Here is a 22,080-nt window from a genome sequence, read left to right as displayed (position 1 = left end):
AACACAGCAATCTTACCATTTGCCCGAAGGGGTTGCTTCCAGGTTTTATAAGTTGGGTAAGCGCGCCACCTGGTGGATAATAGTGAAAATACGGATTGCTGGAAAAACTTGTCATTGGCTGGGAAGCGTTTTCTCTTAAAGAGCACCTATTTCAACGTATTTCACATTGGAGACGATAACTCACATCATCGTTTACTTTGGGGTATGTACCTTTAGCATATTGTTAACATATTAACATGAATCAGATAATTTGTGCCCTTTAATTTAAAGAGTTAACCCGTCAATGGCGGAGTAAAGAGTTAAAACGGGAATTAGTAATAAACTTTTTTTTTGCTTTCTTGGTCTGTGATTGTTTTGGCCAGCAACAACTATATTTTATTCACCACCTATAAACTATTGTTTACCACTGTAACTGTTTTATTTTGTCTTTTATCTAAGAGACACATGAGGCACACGAGGGGCAATGAGCTAGAAAATGTGGGTTGTCTCGTGTTGTTTTTTATTATTTGATTTAGTTCTTAGTCTTTTCATGTCCTTTGGTCTCAGGCTTTTTCATCTTTTTATGGTGTATGTCTTCAGTGCTTGTCATCAGCAGCGGAGAGTAATGTAGTTGGATCTAATGTGGCTGGGGCTGCAGGGCAGTAAGTGCATTAGTTTTGTCCAGATGTATAAAGTAATGGGTGCTGGAGGTGGAGTCGTATCTGCATCACGCTGTCTTGAATTCTAATAAGGTACTTATTATACTGACTCGGGTACAGTAAGTAATTCGTCTTGGCCTGTAGCCTCTGTGGGGACAAGGGCATCTGCGATGGGGGCACTAAATGTACAATGAGTGTGAAGACTTCCAATCCCATGCGTTTGTAAATTAGGTGGCACATAACAACAGTTGACAAGGATACCAAAATGGCTGCCAGTGAGCTCTGAATCTGCTTGTTGTTCTCATATCTATGAGGAGTCATATACATTTTTGTGGTTTAACTTTTCTTAAAGCCGGTAGACTTAATTTGTTAAAGAAAACGTTTGCCACTCTTTTCCCATATCCCTACTCCTATTGTTAATTAGATTTTTACAACCAAAAATAATAGTATCTTCTTCTGGTTAGTAATGCAGCTAAATGAAAAATCTGGTTCGAAAACGAAAATCCAAAGGGTGCACTTGGCCAAAAAACAAAGCTGAAAATAACTTTTCTTATTAAAATACATACTTTAATTAAATACATTTGAATAATGGTATTAATATAAGACTTTAACTTTAAATTGAGAAACGACAAACCAATCAAATAATCACAAGTTTATTGAAAGGAACACACCAAAATTATCAAATTAGACAGAAATATATATTATTTAATCTAGCCTGAAGACATTTTTAGTGTTTTAAGATTTATAGACGGCTGAAAATGGCTTACTTTGAAGATTTGTATTTATTTGTACATGTTTATTTTGACTAAATAAAGAAGAACTAAAGAGTATATTATTACATTTATAGGCTGACTTTAGGGAGGACATTTTTCAAGGAACAGTATGTAGGATTGTGGCCAAAACTGGTATTGCAATCACAAACCTTGTGGCTAAAACTGGTACTGCAATCACACAACTGGTGGCCAATACAAAAAATGACAACATAAACAACAGTTGAGGGCTGCAACTCCACTTTTATAAATGACATAATCCTGGCCGGACCACTGTTGTCAGTGATATAAGTATTTGAAATTAAAATTAATGTCTCGTGACATATCAGGGCCATTTTATGATTAATTCATATACATTTCTTACATATTGTTCCTTTAAATAAAATTGTTTTTGCGTATTTCAGTTTAATGAAAGACATTATTTTGTCACCATTTCAGAACAAGCTTATAATTAGGCTTCATCTACATAAGCTACCATTATGCTTTTTTTGGAATTGAAAATATGCAATGTGTTTAAACAAGTACATAGCAAAAGCTTTTTACCTTATCAAAGCCAAAGTAAAACCTGTTAAAAAGAAGACACTCTTTACTAGGGATGTAACGATTCAATCGCGGTCCCCATTAAAAATGCCTGTCTGAAATCGATTCTGAATCGGAAGGCTGCGATTCTTTGTTTCATGCACAACTTGTGCGTGGACTATGGCATTTGGTCAGTAGAAAGTCCTTATCAATCTAAAATCATTATGAGTCAGAGTTGTTTATAAAATCATTCAAAATATTCTTTATTATCATGAAAATACCTGAAACAATTTGAAGAACAGCGATATACATATTCCTGTAGACATTTCCTGGGATAGCGTTTGCAATGCTACTTCTTCTGTGGCACAAAGGGAGTTTCTGCATGAGAGCGCCCCCTGGTGTTCGGATGTGCCGGGATTTCACCGTAATTCATTCAAATTCATTCATTGAGAAAATGACCATTTGCACGGTTAATCGTTACACCTCTAGTCTCAACATAAAGTGATTACGTGTTTATTATTTTAAATTTTTTTGTTTTAGAAAAATTTGCAATGTTGGTTTCAGAGAAGTCACTACGTTTGCGCAGAAGCTGCAGGGACACAGATACAGTAGTGGTTGCTAAACGATCGAGTTTATTTAAGTGCTTTGTATTTTGTACATGCATTATGACTTCTTATTGTGCTATAAAAATCACTAAATCACTAAAATACATTTCTTAATCTGAAAAACTAAAATTATTGGTCAGATAACGTGCAAGATATTAATTAAAATTAATGCATTTCTTAATTTAGGGTGCTTTCATACTTGGTTCATTTGCCTGTTCCGAACCGGAGTTCGATTGCTCCTCCCTCCCCCTTCCCCTGCTGGTCTCTGTTTACATCATAGTATTTGGTTCTGAACCCCGGTACACTTGCGTCATCAAGCTGCAGCCATGTGCTGATGTTGTTAGGCAACGGCTATAAAAAAGAGAGAGTCAAAATGACAGAGTTGTTCTTTATTTGAACCTTTGTTTTTTTATAAAAGAATAAATACAGAAATCCACTTGCATCTGTCTGCTGCAAAGTACTTAAATTGCACCAAAGAAAGCAGGCTCTCTGGGGTGGAGAGTAAAAAACAACAATACACGGTTTAAACCGTAAACAATAAACATTTTATTATACTCTGGGGCCGCAAGTGCTTGTCATCAATTTTAAAAAGCACCAAAACGCTCATGCTATCATGAAAAGCGGTGATTTTAGTTCAATTGACCTGTCGCCAAGCCCTGCCGCAGATGAGCCAAGGGCAGTTCAGTATCAGTTGCACTGGGACCGGGAAATCGGACGCCATAGAGAAGCATTGCAAAATCCGAAGCACACATCGATACATACACACATTGTGCTGCCAAAATGGTAAAACAATGTGCCTAGGGTACTTGTAACACTAATCCCAGGTATCTTGGGAGGATGGGCAATAAAATGTATTTTATTCCATTTTTAACCAAAACAAGACAGAACAAATGTCATGTTATTGTACAGTTCAACAAGGAAATTTGTTTTAAGGTAAGGTTTTTAAGGTAAGAAAAAAAAAGGTTTTATCTGTACTAACATCATCTAAACTTTGCAATCATTATATACAAAAACAGCATCGATAGATAGCTTGCTAACGCTAAGTTAGCTAAAGTTCAGTGCTTCTACATATTAAACTTGTAAAATGAAAATTTATTTAATCGTACCCTGCGTAGGCCTACATGAACAGTGTTAATCCTGATGTCATCTGCGATTGTGACGACCGCAACATAAGCGTAAGCTTCTCCCGCTTGCATTGTGATCTGTAAACCCTCGCTTCTAAATGAATCTTCTTTCCTATCATATTTATATTCAAATATTTTATGTATCCAACTATGGCAAAATATATAAAAAAACATCCTGGGAAAAGATATTCAAACTTGACAGCTTCCATTGTAAGACATGCTAGCAACCATGTGTTTGTATGAGTTGGGAACAGTAACTAAGTGGGCGGGGCTTAGGGGTAGGTCAGTTGCTGTGTATTTACTGTGCGGTCACACCAGACGCGAAAGAGGCGGCTAGCATTAGTGATTTACATGTTAAGTCAATGCAAAGACGTGAATAGGCATCCTGCAGCACCTTCCATGCGAATTGAACGTTGCCGTGGGAAACACGCAAGTTATAAAATCTGATCTTTGGTGGATAATCGCACCGTGTTTAACCAATCAGGAGCTTGCTCTAGTAGTCACATGATTACAAGAAGCCAGCGGAGTCGCAGAAGCCCCTACCATGATGCAAATTTTCTGTAGATGTCTGTAATGACTAGAATTTCACGCGCAAATGAAGCGAGTAAACTCAAAATGTTCAAGCATCCAACTACGCGCGAATAGCACGTTTTGCCGCCCTTTACCGCGTCTAAATTTAGTTTAAATTTGGTGAATTCCTACTCTACTGGTGTTAATTCATATAATTTGCAGCCATTTTGATTTTTAGAGGAAGTCATTTTGCATCTTTCAATAAATGGTGCTTTTGGACTGGAAAGGGTGTTTTGAGTTCTGAAAGTTGAGTTGAAAATTTCAAGCATGTGTACTACATCAAAGAATTTTTCAAAAGAAGATTTTTCATAACAGATTTTTTTTTATTCTGCGCATTCCATGAAATGTAAATAAGTTTGATTATTTACGAAAGACACTTCATAGCACCTGTCATATTTATATCATCTACATCTAGAGATCCGTCTCTCATATACAGGTATTTATTCTGCCTGTAGGTTTGTGCATATATTCAAACTTTTCATTTTACATATTGCCTATATAAATACAAAATACAATGCATACTATATTAGCTTTAATTTTTAATAGCTTTAATATAAAATTAATAACTGATTTAAAAACAAGATTCTGTCTATTAAGACTTAATCTTCTGGGCATTTTCACAATGTAACAATAACTTTAACTTGCCCATTTTTAAAAACTGTGGTGAGCATTAAGTTAAAAGCTATAGTGAGTGGCACATTTTTGTAAATTGTTATATTCCAAAAACAATATAAACTGAAAAAACATAAAATATACCAATACCGAAAATAAAATTACGTAAAATGGATTTCTGGTCATACCGCCCACCCCTACTCTACACCCTTGCCTCATTCAGTATACGCGTGTGCTGCAACCGTTTCATCACCGAGTCTATGTGGCATCCATATATAATAGTTATGACTCAAACTACTAATTCACGCATTCAACTGTGTTGATATGATTGGATACATGTTTGTGACGTTGGAAACCAAAGCGATTTAAACCGCGGGAATAAGACTGTCACCAATTTTATGGAGAACATTCTTACCAATGGTGGCGGCTCATGACTCTTCCAAGGGGCGCAAATTCAAAATATGTGTTTGTTGCGTCATGACGTGCATCACGTGTTTTGTCAAAAAAAGTGCCTGCTGTTCACGCATCAAAACCGTTTATGATAAAAGAGATGCTCTTGTTCACAAAACACACACAAGACACTCCCTTAACAGTAAACTCATGATTACGCATGAGATTATACGAGCATCTGGCAAACGTGAACGTCTTTTTTATCATAAACCCTTTTGACGTGTCTACAGCAGTCACTTATTTTGACAAGACACGTGATGCACACAGGTTCACTCGACACGCCAAACACATATTTTGAAATTACGAACCACACACATGACGGGCTACGTACACGTTGTGACGAACTTCGCATCATGCGCCCTCGAATGCATTTGTTACATGGCTTGTATTAAAACAATTACATAGAAATACAAACAACAATAAAAATGACTTTAAAGCGGAAGTCCACCCTAAAACAACATTATGCTCCAACACTATATTTCATCACATATATGTAGTTGATTGTGCTGCCATCAAATGTACTAACTCCATATAAAAAATGAAAGCTTTTAACTACTACAGTAACGGTGATTTGACGTGTCGTCAAATCACCGGAAGAAAAATGCACGACTACATTATTCTGAACGTTCTAAATGGGGGCGGGTCTTGAGGCGAGATGATTGACAGTAGATGATAACGTTTTTGATTGACAGCTGCACAGGAGCTAACGTTAGCTTGCTTTGCTCGTGTTCATAACAACAACAACATGATAATAACTTCCTACGTAGTATGTTTACAGTAGTTACACAAAACAAGCAACAACAAAGCCAATAGCCAAATAATGTTTTAGATATTTTTACAATTTTACATTAGCTGAGTCCGCGGAAAAACTGGGCTGAAAACAGTACTCAAAATCTTCCTGACGAAAGTGCTGGCTGCATAATCAAATTTTCGCGTAGTGGTGGGTCAGCTGAGGGTCGCGTTGATGTCAACAATAAAAACTCCCGGTGGCCTGAATTTGTTGTCCTTACATCCACATACTGCACAGGTTCTAGTCATCCTTTATCGAGGGCTTTGGTGATTTCCCCTTCAGAGACTGTTAAAGCGGAGTTACTCTTTGGATGGGTTCGTCTGCCGGCTAACTTCAAGTTGACTTGAGTTGATTTTAGAGCAAGTTGAGCGGTAAAAGAAGTTAGGCTTGTTCAACTGTATGTGGCGTTGCAAGAATCGACAGCCGGATGACGTCAAAGTACCGCGAGAGCGATTCGCGAAATCATACGGAGGAGTTTGCTTTCAAATCGCTCTCGCGGAACCTTGACGTCATCCGGCTGTCGGTTCATGCGGCGCACATGTAGTCAAACAAACCTGAAGACTGAATCGAACAGCGGTTAGTGGGTGGGGCTAATGACTCAGTTTCGCGCAGTGCATTCTGGTTAATTGAGTCCATTAAAGACCGTTACGAAGATTCAGCTTCAACACACTATCAATCTAATAATCGAAATCGTGCAAATTTCTTTTTTTTTTTCTCATGGAAAATGCAAAATGGACATAAATTACCCATGGTAACAGGCTAAAATGTCTAGATTGGACTTCCCCTTTAAGAATAGCAAACAAGTTTAGAGGGAAAGGATCCAACATCTTTAACCTCTGTACTGTAATTGAAATCTCATAAGTGCATGGGCATTGTGCCTCAGAGGTGAAGGAGGTGACCTAGTGGAGGTCATTGTCAATATTTGGAGCATCTAACTGTCATTAGTCTAATGTACTCTATTAGCATGCCAGTGTTGGCAACTCTTACTGTATAGAACCTGAGAACCTGTTGGACCAAAATATGTATTAGCAAAGCTTAAACATCAGCATTTTGACATCTGTCAAAGTACAAAACTGCAGTAAAGTTTCAATATTGAAACTTTCACTGTAGCAAGTAACTTTATACAGCACTGTATATTGTATGTAGCACTGTATTGTTTTCCTCATTTTTTAAATGTAAACATAATACTTGCTACTGACTTGCTACATACTTGCAATGTTTGTTGCTTGACATGTGACAGACCCCAGTGTATAAATAATTAAGCGGTGTAATCGATGAATGAACACATTAAAGGCCTAACCACATGTCATTTACCATACAGTATACTGTATGGATATCATCCATGCATCAGTGGTATATGACATCAAACAAAAAGTTCATAGACAAGTTCAGTTCTACAGCATAACTTTACATCAGTCACCCTACAGTATGTGACCTGGATTTAAAACTTTCAAGAATAGTTTTAGAATAAAACTCATGCCTGCTATACCTCTTTAACAGAATGACATGATCTGACTACCTGAATCATAGCATTACACCCTGTTATGCCAATGTACCTCAGGTCTCATGTGCTCACCAAGCTCCAGCTTAGGTTGACAGACTATGCTCCGTACCGCCTGTGAGCCAGTCGTCTGCCTTGAACCACGTCCTCTCTGTCCCAGCCTCTGTTAGTCTAGCTGCGAGCCAAGATTGCAGAAACACAGGGGAGGAGGGGTAGAGAGATGGCATTAGTGAAAAATGAGCTGTGCCCTTCCTGGGGAGTCTAACAGACCACAGTTTAAAGTCCTGTGGTACCCTAGCGGCCAGCACACAGCTCCACATGTTCTCTGGTGAATCTCTTTGGCGGGCTCAAGCAGGGACAAGCTCGTAGCCCCCTATCCTGTGTGCATCGCATTACAGGATCACCTTGATGCAGCTTTTAGAGGTGGGTGGAGAGTTTGAATCAGAGCAAAGGACTACTCTGTTCTTTTTGGTGCCGGGTACTACCTCAGGACTCATAGGTGACATGCTGGCCTCCATTTGGTATGCGAAAAAGATGGGACGGCATCTGATCAGAAGCATTAGGAGGACCAAGAGACTGCAGCTGCTGGTAGGTAATAGTCAGCAGTATATATGTGGATCAGGGATATATAAAGCATGTCTGCGGGACAAGCTCGCTCCAGACAAAATGACTTTGAGCTGTGCATGTAAATCACAGGATAGTTGAGAGGTGCACAGGGAAATATCACCTTCGCGGAAATATCTTCCATTTAATGTGTAGAGGTACACACAGATCAGTTTTATTTTTGGAAGTTTTAAAAATGTATGTAACTTTAAATTATACTTTCTGAAAAATACTGTATTTGCATTCTACTTAGTTTTATTTGTTTGGGACAGAACACGTGTACAAAGAAATATGACCAGATTTTGGAAAGTAACAGGACATTTTAAATCATGCGTGTGTGTGTTGATAATGTTCAAATTTAATTTTTACGACAATATCCCTTATTTTCCTGTTATAATAGTGGGAAGTTTATTCAATGTCCCGCTTATTGTGCATTATAAATGTTGCACCTGTTATTAATGTGATTAAACATATTATTTTGTAGAAAAGAGAACAAAGCATGCATATTGATTCTGTAATAAAACCACTATTTACTGTATTCTCATTTTCTGTTTGTAAACGTCCCAGAGAGACCATTGGTGGTTGTAGCACTCAGTACAGGTTTAGTGAATTGTCATTAAATGAGTTTTATAATGTACCAAAATTCAGCTGGTGTTTATTTTTCTTATGTTTACTGTAATTCGCTGTTCATTTTTCCCAAATAAAAAAAGTAAGAATGCATCTTAGCTGTTAGTAGGTTAGTGGTTAAGATGTGGAACAGTATCACATTCTTGGCACAGCTGGCCAATTTTAGTGCATTCTATGTGTCTATTTTAAATATCATATTATTCAGGCATGTTATTCTTATTATTGTTTTAATAACTCAGCAGTTAGGTTGAAACAAGAGTGTAGGTTTGTTTATCGGATGTTCTAATGCATTTCAGAAGTCTTTCATTGGTTTTGCATTTACATACCTTGTTGTATTATTTTTATTGTAAATATCATAAAATGACAATTATGCACTGCATGTTGACAGAAGTTGTGTTGTGAAGCGTTTTTTTTAAGAGAGCCGGTATTTTTATATTGTCATAGTGTCCGACATTCCATCTTTGTAATAACTGCTCTTCCGATGTCTACTGCCGGATTCATTTGGCCTTGAGACCCAGAGCTTGTGGAAGTGGCAGGGGACACTCTGAAGGCTTTTGTCCTTGTATTGTGGTATCGATTGATTGCCATATTGCTGGTGGTTGTGGTTTCTCAGAATGGAGTCTGTTTTAAAATAAGCAAACAAACTTGTTTGTGTGAGTGCCAATTCAATTGTCGTAGAAATAGATTTTGTTGTGATGATTTTATCGATTTTGTATGGAATTCTGCCATGCCCATTTTACCTTAGATCCATCTGATAACTTAATGAGTAGTTGGAAATTCTCTCATAATTTACTCCACCTCATAACAATCAAGATGTACTATCTGTCTTAAATTCTACATTTAAACACAACAAATAATTTAGTTAAAATGCTGTTCTGTAAAAGGGACACTCCAGCTCCCATAAAGTTAAATCGAAATGTTTGTTATGTTTGAGCGTAATGCTAAATGGTCTAATCAGATTCAATGGAGTATGCTAAGCTATGCTAAAAGTGCTTCAGCCAGACCAGGTGATCGGCTGAATGGATTCCAAAGCGGTAAAAATTAAATATTTAACTATAGTGGAGCTGGAAAATGAGAATATTTTTTTAAAAAAGTGGACTGTCCCTTTAAACCTGATGCGTCTGACCTACACTGGGGGTACAGCATAGGGTACATGACTATGTAGGCTATGACATACACTTGACGCAGAAGTATAAAGTGGCCTTTACATCCATCATTAAAGTAAAACAAATAAAACTCCAGTGGGTTAATATGTTTTCTAAAGCAAAACTATATTTTAAAGGTGCAATGTGGGACTTTCAGCAGTGAGACACTAAATTGCAACCAATTGCTCAGTCCACAGCTCACCCCTCCCTTTTGAAACGCATAGTGAATCTACGGTAGCCGCCACAGGATAAACATTTCATCGTCTGAGACAAATTCGTAACAAAAAACGCGATCTCTAGATTGTTTTGAATAACTGTAGAAACATCACGACCTTTAATGCTAGGGGACTGGCAGTGTATGTACATTAACCTCTCGACGTGCACTAATTCGTGGGCTGCTAACAATATATAGCCTACTGTCTACAAACATTAATAATATTAACATAACTATACATCGTTTAAAAGGTCTACGGGTTTTGCATCAGTGTATGGTCTCTGTTTTGTGATATAGGTGATGTACCAACATAAATGTAGTATTTTGTTACAGAAGTCCAGATGACAACATGCAAAAGACTTTTATTTTGGGGCTGACATTTTTTTGACCTCAAACCTGAAACATAACTTCTTTAGACTTGTGGCTTTGGGATCATTGCATTTCTAAGTTTCACACACATATTGATCATTAAGTTTTTTAGTAATAAAAAAGATGTTCTGCAAACATTTTTTTATTCCAATGTACTTCAGCCTCTCTAACTTTTTAAATTTTTAACTTAAAATAATTTTGAAACTGGGAAAATGAAGCTGAAAGTGTATGAAATGTGTTTACTAAAAATGGTTTAGTAAAAACAACCCTTTTAGTGAAAGAGAGTCTTTTCATGGTTTGGACTAGAGTGGGGGTGCTTTTCAAGAGGTTAAAACGGCTCATTCCAAGGAAATTAAAGCAATACAATTCATTATGTAGGGCCTTTATACACCACTGATAATATACTTATTTATATTATATCTAATTTCTGTCAAAAGATCTTTCTAAAAGTTCCACATTGCACCTTTAAAAAACAATGTCAAATCTAATTGGTAATCTGTGGCATGTGACGAGTTGTCGTCATGCATGTTTTGTCATGTGACAAATGAGACAATACAAACATAAAGAATCTTGAAATAACTTTGTATGGCCAAAATTCTATCAAAATTACCACCGGCCATACTTAACCTATATTAAAGGTTATTGTATATAGTTTTACCCTGGGGAAATATAGAGGCTGTACTGTAATTGCATGATTACGCCTCTCTCTTACATGTTATAGGCTGAACTAAACATGTTTTGTCAGAATTCTCCCCTTGCATGTCTGTAACATTGTGATAAAGATTATCATTATCCAAAATGTGATTTGTATTATGGTACCATTTGTCTTAACGTAAACACTTTAACTGTGTAAAATGTAAGTTTAACACAAAAATGTAAAGATTTATGGCACTGATTTAACACTAAGCAATCTGTTATCAATGGTAAATGCTGTAGATCGTGTTTTACTCCCTATCTTCAAGCTCTTTATGGCATTGCAATGGTTATTTTGCACTGTAGACCGCTCTTAAGCTAACATGACATTAGTGGTCTGGATTTTGATGGTGTCCGTTGAATCGGTAAACTGTAATGAGTGGTCCGCAGCAACACTCATAAAAAATAAATGCAGTGTTTTCATTTAATTGCTGATGAATTATTGATACACTGTAACACTTAGAAGGTCAAATTTAAATGAGAATGCTTGAACATTGTCTTAAGGCAAGCTAAAGTAATCATATTTTGTATTTAATAAATGTTCCCAGTGTTTTATTTTTTACCATTTCAATACAGATTTTCCATGACTACATAAGGATGCAATGGCTTTGTGTTTGTTTGTTTGTTTGTTTGTTTTTCCTTTCCTCCTTGTGCTAATTTGAAAATTGCCAGTATCACTGAAGACGATTGCCAGTATCTCTGATCAGATGCTGTGCAATAATAGGCCCGTCGTATGTGGTTGTTTAATTTCTATTAAAGCCCTGTGAATCTAAGCTATTTAGGTGTAAGAGAAGGCTGGGCTTGGGCTCTGTGGGGTTGCTTGCTTTATTTGATGTGGAAGCTGTTGCCATGGTTTTGGTCCTGGGGGAATTGAGGCACAAGCTGTGACAATGTCTGTTACCTCATTTGACACCTGTGGCACACCTTGGATAGTTTTCGGTGGCTCGTAGCCGACGTCAGTGGGTTCGACAGCGGAGCGTTGCTGTGGTGGAGATCTGCAGGAATCTTGCCTTATTAACAAAAGACGTAGTTATTTTTGAATCCGCTCTCTCTTTTTTTCCGCCTGTGAAGCTCAGCCTTTGTCTCCCCCTCACTGTATCATATGTGTGTGGAAAGAGACTGCAGTGTGTGAAGAGAGATCTCTGTCAGAACGAGCATCCAGATCACCATGGATTCCTCTTCGCCGTCGTCGTCTTCTCAATGTGTGGTGCACGCTCTGGATTTACCTTTACGTCTGGATCTCGCTAGATCTGTGCCTTTCCCTCACGCTCAGCGTTGTGAGTATGTTTGCTAGCATAAAGTTTTATAATCATTAGGTAATCGTCTATTTTCGAACAATGAAGCTTTTAGCCTAAAGTGCCAGGAGGGGAAAAATCGATAGCGTTGCTGAAATAGTTTTGTGGCTTGGCTGGCTCTAATGATCGGCCAGGAGTTCTCTCAGCTCGGCCATGCCTAAGATGAAAAGGACCACAACAGCACAGATTGTTTCTTTTTCGTCAGGGTACCACCCTGAATGCCAGCATCTATATTTAATGCGCAGTGGAAGGCTTTCTGTTGCTTTTAAGAAAGTGATGTGATTGATACCTGCTCTTGGACGATCTTGTTGCCCCGGTCCATTTAGATTAAGAATCCCTTGAGAACTGTGGGGCTTTCGACTGCAACACTTGCCAGTTAATTGAACCCATTTCCTGCCTCTTCAAGCTCTTAGGTTCTCCCCCATGCACAGAGACTCCCTTGCTCGTTCATTGATCTTCTCTCAGGTCCCTGCTCGTCTGGAGCCGGAGTCAGAGCCCAGAGTAGCGCGCGCTGTTCGTGGGCAGCACGTTCACCGCCTCCCTTCTTACTCCTGCCCACTCCACTTTCCAGCATGAGACTGCTGCACACTTGATCTCCCAGCTGGTGAGGACAGGAAGGTTGCAAGTTGGCCAATGGATGGATTTCGGGCTGTCGGTTTTAACTTCGCGTCGTTCCGTGTTCGGGAGAGGATGCTGTAACTTTATCCAGGTGCACCCTCCCACCCAGCCGCTCTTCCACTTTGCCAGCTGCCTCGGGGCTTGACAGCTCTGTGCTGGCCCCAAGGGCTGTGATGAACTACATCTTCGGAAACAACACGCTGTACCCGCGAGGCGGTCGGGCCAACGCTGGATCCGGCCATGCCGCCCCGGGGAACAAACAGAGGCAGTGGCCCAAACGGAGCTCGAGTGAAGAGCTGCCTTCGTCTTCCTCACGCTGGCAGCAGCTGCTGGCCTTCTTCTCGAGACGCGGGGCCTTCAGTGACTGCATCACAGCAGGTGCAACCCAGGTAACTCTTCGCTACAGGGTGAAATTGTGTTGCTTTGTGGGTGTGTGGTGTAGTTCATGGGCCTTAATGGAGTTAACTTTGTCAATGATATTTCTCCTAAAACTTGTTAGGAGAAATTAAATAGTTTGAATATAAACATAGAGCTATATTGTCATGTATAGCTTGGCTCAGGTCATTTTAATTGGAAAAATTTTGCTTTTGACTTTAAGTTGCAGCATTTGGTGTCTTGGCAAATCTGAACACAATTTTTGTAGTCTCTATTGAAACTCTGTAAGGTTCTTTTTTTCAAAAAACTTTCTCGAGAAACGTTTGAGTTTGATTTCCATTTAATTTCATTACTGTGTAGGGAACGTTTTCTTAATGATAGTTATAGTATGTACATTATATAGGTAGAGGCCCCTTACTGTAAAGTATCTTAACACTCCACACAGCATATATTATCAATTCAGTTGAAAAGGTTTGGTTTGGCTGTGGTGTTTTTGATTGTAGTGAAACAACTACATCCTTTGACACCATGTGATAATTAAACATGACAGGCATTTATTTGCTTTGCTTGTCTCTTCTTGTTTGCAGAGGCAATAACATGATTGTAACATATAAAGCTGTTATGAACAGACACTCAGACTTTATAGATTTGTCTTTCAAAGTGACTTTGACTGTTATATAAGTTTTGCTAAATCTATTTTATGCGTACAATAAATTACATTTACTCATGTTATGAATGTGGCAGCCTTTTTTAGTAAAAGTCCATTTAATTGAGAGTTACAATGCATAATCTCACTGGACAGTTTAAGTATCTGCTTTTTATAAGCACTCACAAAATGAATAATGCCCCACTCATATGTACAGTAATCATATAAGGGATTACGTTTTGGGATCTGCCCCCCTGTTCTGTCTGTGCGTGACTGGTACCAAAAATCTGTCAGTCAGGTGATGGGTGCTTCTGAAAGGACAAATGGTCAATTATTGTGTTTTAGGGTCATGCCCTGAAATTAAAGCCCAAAGGCAAATAGAAGCCCAACAAAGGGTTTTCTTTTATTGCTTCCCTTGACTCCGTTATCTCCGTTATGATAACTTCATATTTTTTTCATGAATGCTTTCAAAAAGCCATGCTTGCCAAGACATAAAGATAATGCGGTTAAACACAGTGTGTATGTTTTTATTAACATACTTTAACATTAATTCATGAGAAGTTGTGTTTTACAATGATTTTACCAGAAGTGAGAAGTGTTTGTTTCCCACTCATCTGTTTGTAAAACACAAATGTTCTTTAAAATCTATAATCATGAAATCCCATCTTTCTGTTAGTCCATATAGTCATGTGAAGATTGACAAAACGTTGCTATGCAACACAAATAATGATCATCTACAGGTGCTGCACAGTGATATTAATAGTAGGTCTTTTTCTGTAAATAAACCATGGCTATTGACATTAGAATCAAGAACCATAACCATCCTTTTATAATGTTCATTATTCGAACTGTAAGTTATTTGCAGTTGCTAATCAACATTTGAAGAGTTTGGTTCCAAAACGCAATAAACGGCATAAAAAATAATAATATGAGTGCCAAAATCAGTATTATATCAGGTCAGTATTTAAAATTAAATTCTTAATTTAAAGCAAAATCCAATATCCGCCATGTTATTCTGTCATCTTTTCTCCCTTTTTTACCAAAACGCAATAAACGGCATTCCTCCTTTTCTACAGAATGCAATAAATCCGCTCCACAAATTACAGCGCACCATTCCACGCAATGTAAACAATGGTGGCGCGTTGAGTACACAGAGTCCTAGTTTTCCTCATCTACTTTGTACTTCGTGATCAACAAACAAACAAAAACGAAATAATACTTTAATAGCATTGATAAACCTGTGGTTTTCTGTGAAGCGAAAGAAACGTAAGCCATCAACATCTAATAATTTACGCGAGAAATTACTCGTTTTTATAATAAATCTTTGAAAATCAAGTTATGGATTTGAATTTTTTATGTTTTTATAACCTAAAGATGCTATGTGAAAGTTTGTAACAGAAAATAGTGTTTTTCAGCTTGTCACTTTCTTGGTATAGAAAACACGTTTTTACTAAAATTTGTCAAAATGGATTTATTGCGTTTTGGAACCAAACTCTTCATATAAACATTGAGCAATAAAACAGGATGTGAAGTTGATGGTGTGCACGTATCATAACTTCAAATTTTATTTGAAGGGTGGTTTAACACTTTTTGATGTGTTATAGGATATGTAAACATTTCTTCGGAATACTAATGCTACGTACACACCAAACATGGGGCATTGCGTTATTCGCTCTAGATTACTTGCGGGATTTAACTTCGTATCATGCAAATTTTTTCACTTGAGTTGGATATTTTCAACTTGGGCGAAGAAGACACGTTTGAGGCGAATCGTGCATGTTTTCGATTCAAATGCGCCACCCATATCACATCATTTACATCACCCCACGTGATTACGCATCTGATCACGTATTTGCATTGACTTTGTATGTAATCTAATCGTGCAAATTGTTGAACTCGCGTCTGGTGTGAACCCACAGTAAGACTTGAAATTCCTGTGAATGTGCAATGACATTGAAATTGCATGTGACTCAATAGAGCGTGCTGCTGTTTACATTTACATTTAGACATTTGGCAGACGCTTTGTCCAAAGCAACATTACAAGGTATACATTTTTAAGCATGTCAAAACTAATTTAAAGGGGACATATGATGAAAATCTGACTTATTCCATGTTTAGTGCTATAACTGGGTCCTCAGTGTTTGTATCAACCTAGAAAATGTGATAAAGAACAACCCAGTAACTTTGTTTTGGTAAACCATTCTCTGCAAGCATGTGAAAAAAACAAGTAATTGAAATTTGGCTCCATTTGTGATGTCAGAAGGGGATGATAACACCCCTTAATCTGCACTATCCAACCACGGCCATGCCATTAACTGCATAGATCAACTCATTTGAATTTAAGAGGACACCCAAAATGGCTAATTTTCTACAAAGTGGCAATTTTAACATGTTATAATAAATTATCTATATGGTATTTTGAGCTAAAACTTCACAAACTTACTCTGGGGACACCAAAGATTTATCAGACATCTTTAAAAAGTCTTGTAAATGTCCACTTTAAAGCTTCTAACATATAAGCACACACATTTGCCTGGTCACTTTTCTTTAGCATTGAAGCCAACACTACTGTATGTTCAGATCCCTCAGTAATACGATTGAAACAGCTTGCACTGACATACTGTATCTGTCCTAAGGTATCTGTAAAGCTGCTGTGCTCATCTGCAGAAAATCTATTTTTATGTGAACATTACCTCATCTCGTTGTTTTGTACTGCTGTGTGCATACAACGACAATAAAATTAAATCAAGTTCAAATTAATTCTACACTGCACCTACATGAACCTCAAATCCAATTTGTTTTTAATAAATGCAATAAGCCCATATACGTAAAAGAGACCAAGAGTTTGTGATGCAACCCACTCATTGCTGTGTTGAATTACAAATGCATAATGATTACTGCAAACTTTTTAGAAACGTGTCCAGATACAGCCTAGTTTCTCAGAAGGTATTAAACTTTTAGCTGCAAGTTAGCAGTTGGTGATCAATCTGATATTCAGATGCCGTTAGCATAATGCAGTCAATATTTGTTTCACTATGAGCATTGTATTGCAGATATTGTACCGTTATAGGTACTACATTGCATTACGTCTGTCTGGAAGCATTTAAGTATTAATTCTTAAATGTGTAACAAAAACTGCATGATGTCTGACGTCTTGCATCAATGTTAACCATATTTTGTATATGTTATAGCTGAATGTATCAAATGTCCTCAAAAATACCCTGTGAGCTAAATAAAGATTTTGGCTCTGCTTTGATCTGACAAAGAGAGATATATGCTTCAAAGTAACCGGAAGACATTGCCTTTAGGATTTAAGACTCATCTGAAATCAAGGATGCATGCAAATCTATGGTATAAAAATAACATGCATGACATGTAACTCAAAATAAACCACAAAAATAAATGATGCTTAAATGGTAAAAATGCGAAATACAGTAGTGCCCAGTTTTTGGTCTAAAAAGCTTACAGAGACAGGAACAATATGATATTGTAACAGTATGGTAACTTCTAATGTGTACTTGTTTTCCTCTAGCTCACTTGGTAGAGCATTGCATTAGCAGCACAAACATTGTGGTTTGTTCCCAGGAAACACTTATACCACTGAAATGTATACCTTAAAGAGACAAAATATGCTCATTTTCCAGCTCCCCTAGAGTTAAACATTTGATTTTTACCTTTTTGGAATCCATTCAGCTGATCTCCAGGTCTGGCGGTGCCACTTTTAGCATAGCTGCATAATATCATAGAGCCTCCTGCAGCCATGTTACGGCAGCAAAGTTCTTAATTTTAACACCAGAATGCGAGTATAGTTCCTAGCCATATCTGCCTAGAAAATCGCAACTTTTAGTTTTCCGTTAGTTTTAGTTTTAAATAGGAAAAACATTGAAACTTTTTGGTTATTTTTGAGCGCGATGCTAATGGTCTAATCAGATTCAATGGGTTGTGCCAAGCCATGGGTGTCCAATACGACCAGTCGATCGCAAGGGCAATGCCGGTAGATCGCACATAAGTTAACTGCTGCTCCATGGGCGAAATTGGCATAATGTTCTTAAAATACTTGCGTGTTTCACAATTACTCTGAGTTGCTCTGCCTTTCATCTCAAATGTGTTTTTATAAATCTTATGCCAGGCCGCTGCAGCTCAGTCGTCTAACTTCCGAAATTCACCAGGATGCGCATTCTTGCCTTCACCCAGGAGCTGATCCAAGCGCACGGTGTGTATGCGCGAGCGAGCAAACGAGAGAGAGAGAGGGCGAGGCAGTGTAGCGCTAATTTATATGCATCTAATACTGTTGTAATTTTCTAGTTTGTTTCACTAAACCGCATCTCCGCTATTTTAAGGAATACTCGCCTCAATGATTTTTTTTAACTCCTCAAAAAGAATAGAGTAATGGTAACAGCCCTAAATTCAATGTAGATGTATAGTCCTAACAAGCATTTAAAGTGTTATAAAAATAATTAACTCTGTTTTTTAGCAGGTAAATCATGTCGGCTCTATTATTTTAAAAGTAGATTGCCACACACAAAAGTCTGGACACCCCTGTGCTCTGCTAAAAGTGGTACTGACAGACCCGGAGATCGGCTGAATGGATTCCAAAACGATAAAAATCAAATGTTTAACTCTAGGGGACCTAGAAAATGAGCATATTTTCAAAAAAAGTGGAGTGTCCCTTTAAGTCCGCTGTATGTCACTTTAAATAAAAGTGCCTGCCAGATGTGTAAATGTTGCTGTATATTTCTGGGCTTCTTAATTACAATTTAATTAAAATATCGATGCGATGAAGGACTTGTAAAAAAGAATTTGTGATAAAATCTAACCCTTTTGGACACTCTTTTTGTATGTGTACATTCTGTATAAAGCACAGATGGGCAAACTTGATATTTTATGTTTGTTCGAATTTTTACATGGATATCTTTAGCGAAAAGCAGATTGACTATAAACAAATCATACTCTAAAACATACTGTACTATAGCATTAGCTTAATGCACATTTTTATTGCATTACTTTCCGTGTTAAGACTCCGATATCGATGTAATAGAAAAGCAGGTCGTTGCTGGCTCCCACCCATAATGTGCAGTACAGTAATATGTATATAATATGTCTCTGTACCACCTGTTTCCCTTGCTGGAATGATACTGTATTCCAAGTTTCAAACATACACCCATCAAGACTTGAAGCACACGTAAGCCTTCCTGTGGTTTTACTGTCCTAAGTAAGAAACTAATTGTGAAACCTTGTAACTTGGTATAAGCGCTTCTTGTATTATTGCTTTCCTATAACAAATTGCTTGATTGTTTCTTTATCTTAATAAAAGCGTCTGCTAAATGTAAATAGTCAGGTTGAATACGATAGAAACTGTAGAAACTCTTACTGTTGAAATGGTTGTGACTATATTTACCCTAACTAAAGACAAGTAGAGGTAAATATGCAACTAAATACTTCAGCATAGGTTCCCCAGCAAATTCATATTAATTAAAAAAGAAACCAGTTTAAGATTTGCAGAGCTGCAGTCTAGAGCTGTAATCGGGCCTTAAAAGTTAGGCCCGAAATGTCCGGAGCCCGACAGAATGCAGCCCGAACCCGAACGTACATTTAGATTGACAGCTTTTTAAAAGCCCGAACCCGTTTACAGCCCGACATTATTTAAATGTGCGCACACACACAGCTTTTGTCAAGAATGAGAAATTTACACAGGTTTTAACATTATTTATTCATGACTAATAATCTACACGCCACTTGGAAGTTGAAACAAAGAAATAAGTAATCTGTAACATTGTAACATCTCATTCTAAATAGGCTTATGCAATACACTATAAATATGCCAATAAAATTATTATTTCTTAACGAATTAAATTAAGATAATACAATACATTCTGAATTAAGATGGGTATTTGGCAATAACGAAATTAAGAGGCAGGCTCCGCGGGACTTGCGTCGGCACTTCTCTCCATTACTGCCAACATTAGTCTATATCCTTTGTCTAAATTATGTAAGACTCGATTCATATTTAGTTATACATTAAAAAACCTACTCACCAAGATTAGGCTACATGTTTTTGATGAGGAAAATCATTAAATCCACTGTAAATGAATTCAGCGCGATCCTGCGCTACTGATTTGAACTTGACCGCTCATTTACCTCACAAAGCCGGAGCGGAAGCCCGAGCCCGCCCCGAACCCGTGTAAAATGTTAGAAATGAAGCCCGAACCCGCCCGAGCCCGTCGGGTTCCGACGGGTCCCGTCGGGTTCGGGCAAAGATCTTCAGCTCTACTGCAGTCATCCTGTGAGCATGCATAGCCTTGCAGGTCTCGCTGCAGCTTTAGCTGTTGCCATGGCGTTACCATAGCAATCGTCAAGCAAGGACATTTCATCATGTGGTAGCACTTGTTTATTTATTTCTCATATCTGTCGAACATAGAGGTTTGCATGACATCGCCTCTTTCATCAGGGACGCCGAGCAGGTGAAAACTCTTGCTCTGGGGTAAACAACAGATGAGACGGTCATTGATTCATCAATCAACATTGTGTTATCCACCCAATCGCTCTTCGTGACCCTGCCCATTAACCCTATTAGTTCGGCCGAGACAAAAGAAGGAGCCTCCGTGTTGGCGTAATTTATGGCCGCTGCAATGTTGTAGTAGATTAAAACATTTTCTCAGGGAGACGACAGCTTCTCAGTATGTTGAGATGCGGCGTTCCTGTACAAGCTGGCCGGGGGTAGGTGGAGGAGAGATATCTGTGGGCTGTGTGTGAGTAGGAGACATTCTCTTCAATGAATCACGGCAACAGAAATGAACATTTTGTTTCCCAGTGTAAAACAATACAGATCCTGTTTCAACAAATAAGATGCAGTCCATATAAAAGTGTTTTTTTTGTTGTTGTTGTTGCAATGGACAGTCGAGTGCTCATTAATTAATAATTTGCCATTAAGCTGATGCTTTCATTCCAAACAACGTATTGTGGTACTTTTATAGTGGCAGCACCTCTTGACCAGATTGGGGTTAAGTATGTACAAGTACACGTACAGCTGTGGTTACTGGCTCTCAAAGGCAGGGCTACAGTTTCAGTGGAAAACTATGAGCGGTAACGACATCATTGAACATTTAGACAGTGTTTAAAGGCGAATTGCATAATTTTTGAGACACCAGTGGCACTAAACATAATCACAGGAATAATAATTGTTTTCAGTAAGTTAACTCTAAAAAAATTTATTTTCAACCCAACTTTGGTTCAAAAACAGCGAGCCCCCGTGTTGGCGTAATTGAGGTGTAATTTTACCTATGCTGGGTTGTTTCAACCCAAAATGCTTTGTTTTAAACAATTGTTGGGCAGGGCCGGCGTCAAGAGGGGGGCATTCGTGGGCAGTGCCCCCCCAAACAGGTTGTTGTGCCCCCCCTTAAAAGTTTTTCTTTAATTAAAATAGATCAGTTTCTCTGATTGGATGTATTGCCGCGTCTCACCCGTCTTACGTCTTTAGCATATTTGTGACTTGATACTAGCAACGTGTTTTTTCGCGGCATTTTATGGATCGTGTAAAATATGGATTGTAGAACATTTAAAACGAACCAGCACCGCCTGCTTCATCTGACTTCATGCAAACACAGACTGGCTCAAACTCAGAGATTAGAGGTCGAGGTGGAATTTACAAATCTACAGAACACTGTTTTAAGGAAGTTTCATGTTCGTACACTCCGTCTTCAGCTATTTTATAGGTAAGTAAGCATTGTTTTAAATTACGTAAGCTTAAATGTGAAGTGTGGCTATAGACCGTTAACAGCATTATGACATGATTATGGTAAAGCGGCTTTTTTAAAGCTAGGACGCGGTGTGTGCTGCGCTATGAAACCCATTCATTTCAATGGCTTGCGCCGCGCGAGGGCGGTTTGTTGTTGCGTCGATCAAAGAGCGAGCGCAGC

General features: G+C 38.1%; 1 protein-coding gene across 14 annotated transcripts in view; it reads left to right on the top strand.

Annotated features, from left to right (window-relative positions):
- dlg1a (discs large MAGUK scaffold protein 1a) overlaps window positions 1–22,080 on the top strand; it is a 151,310-nt gene that overhangs the window by 67,494 nt on the left and 61,736 nt on the right. The window contains exon 1 of one of the 14 annotated variants that reach the window (XM_065240356.2): window positions 12,181–13,532. The exons of 12 other annotated variants lie outside the window; for them this stretch is intronic. In XM_065240356.2, the coding sequence (XP_065096428.1) occupies window positions 13,317–13,532 (216 nt within the window). In that variant the 5' untranslated portion in view covers window positions 12,181–13,316. Of the gene's footprint in view, window positions 1–12,180; window positions 13,533–22,080 lie in introns of those variants that run through there. One more of the 14 variants, XM_065240362.2, reaches the window with a different exon arrangement.

Source organism: Paramisgurnus dabryanus, chromosome 7 (genome assembly GCF_030506205.2).
Source record: "Paramisgurnus dabryanus chromosome 7, PD_genome_1.1, whole genome shotgun sequence".
In the NCBI taxonomy this organism is placed as follows: domain Eukaryota; kingdom Metazoa; phylum Chordata; class Actinopteri; order Cypriniformes; family Cobitidae; genus Paramisgurnus; species Paramisgurnus dabryanus.
The sequence above is the reverse complement of the archived record's forward strand: the minus strand, read 5'-3'. Positions and strand labels throughout refer to the sequence as shown.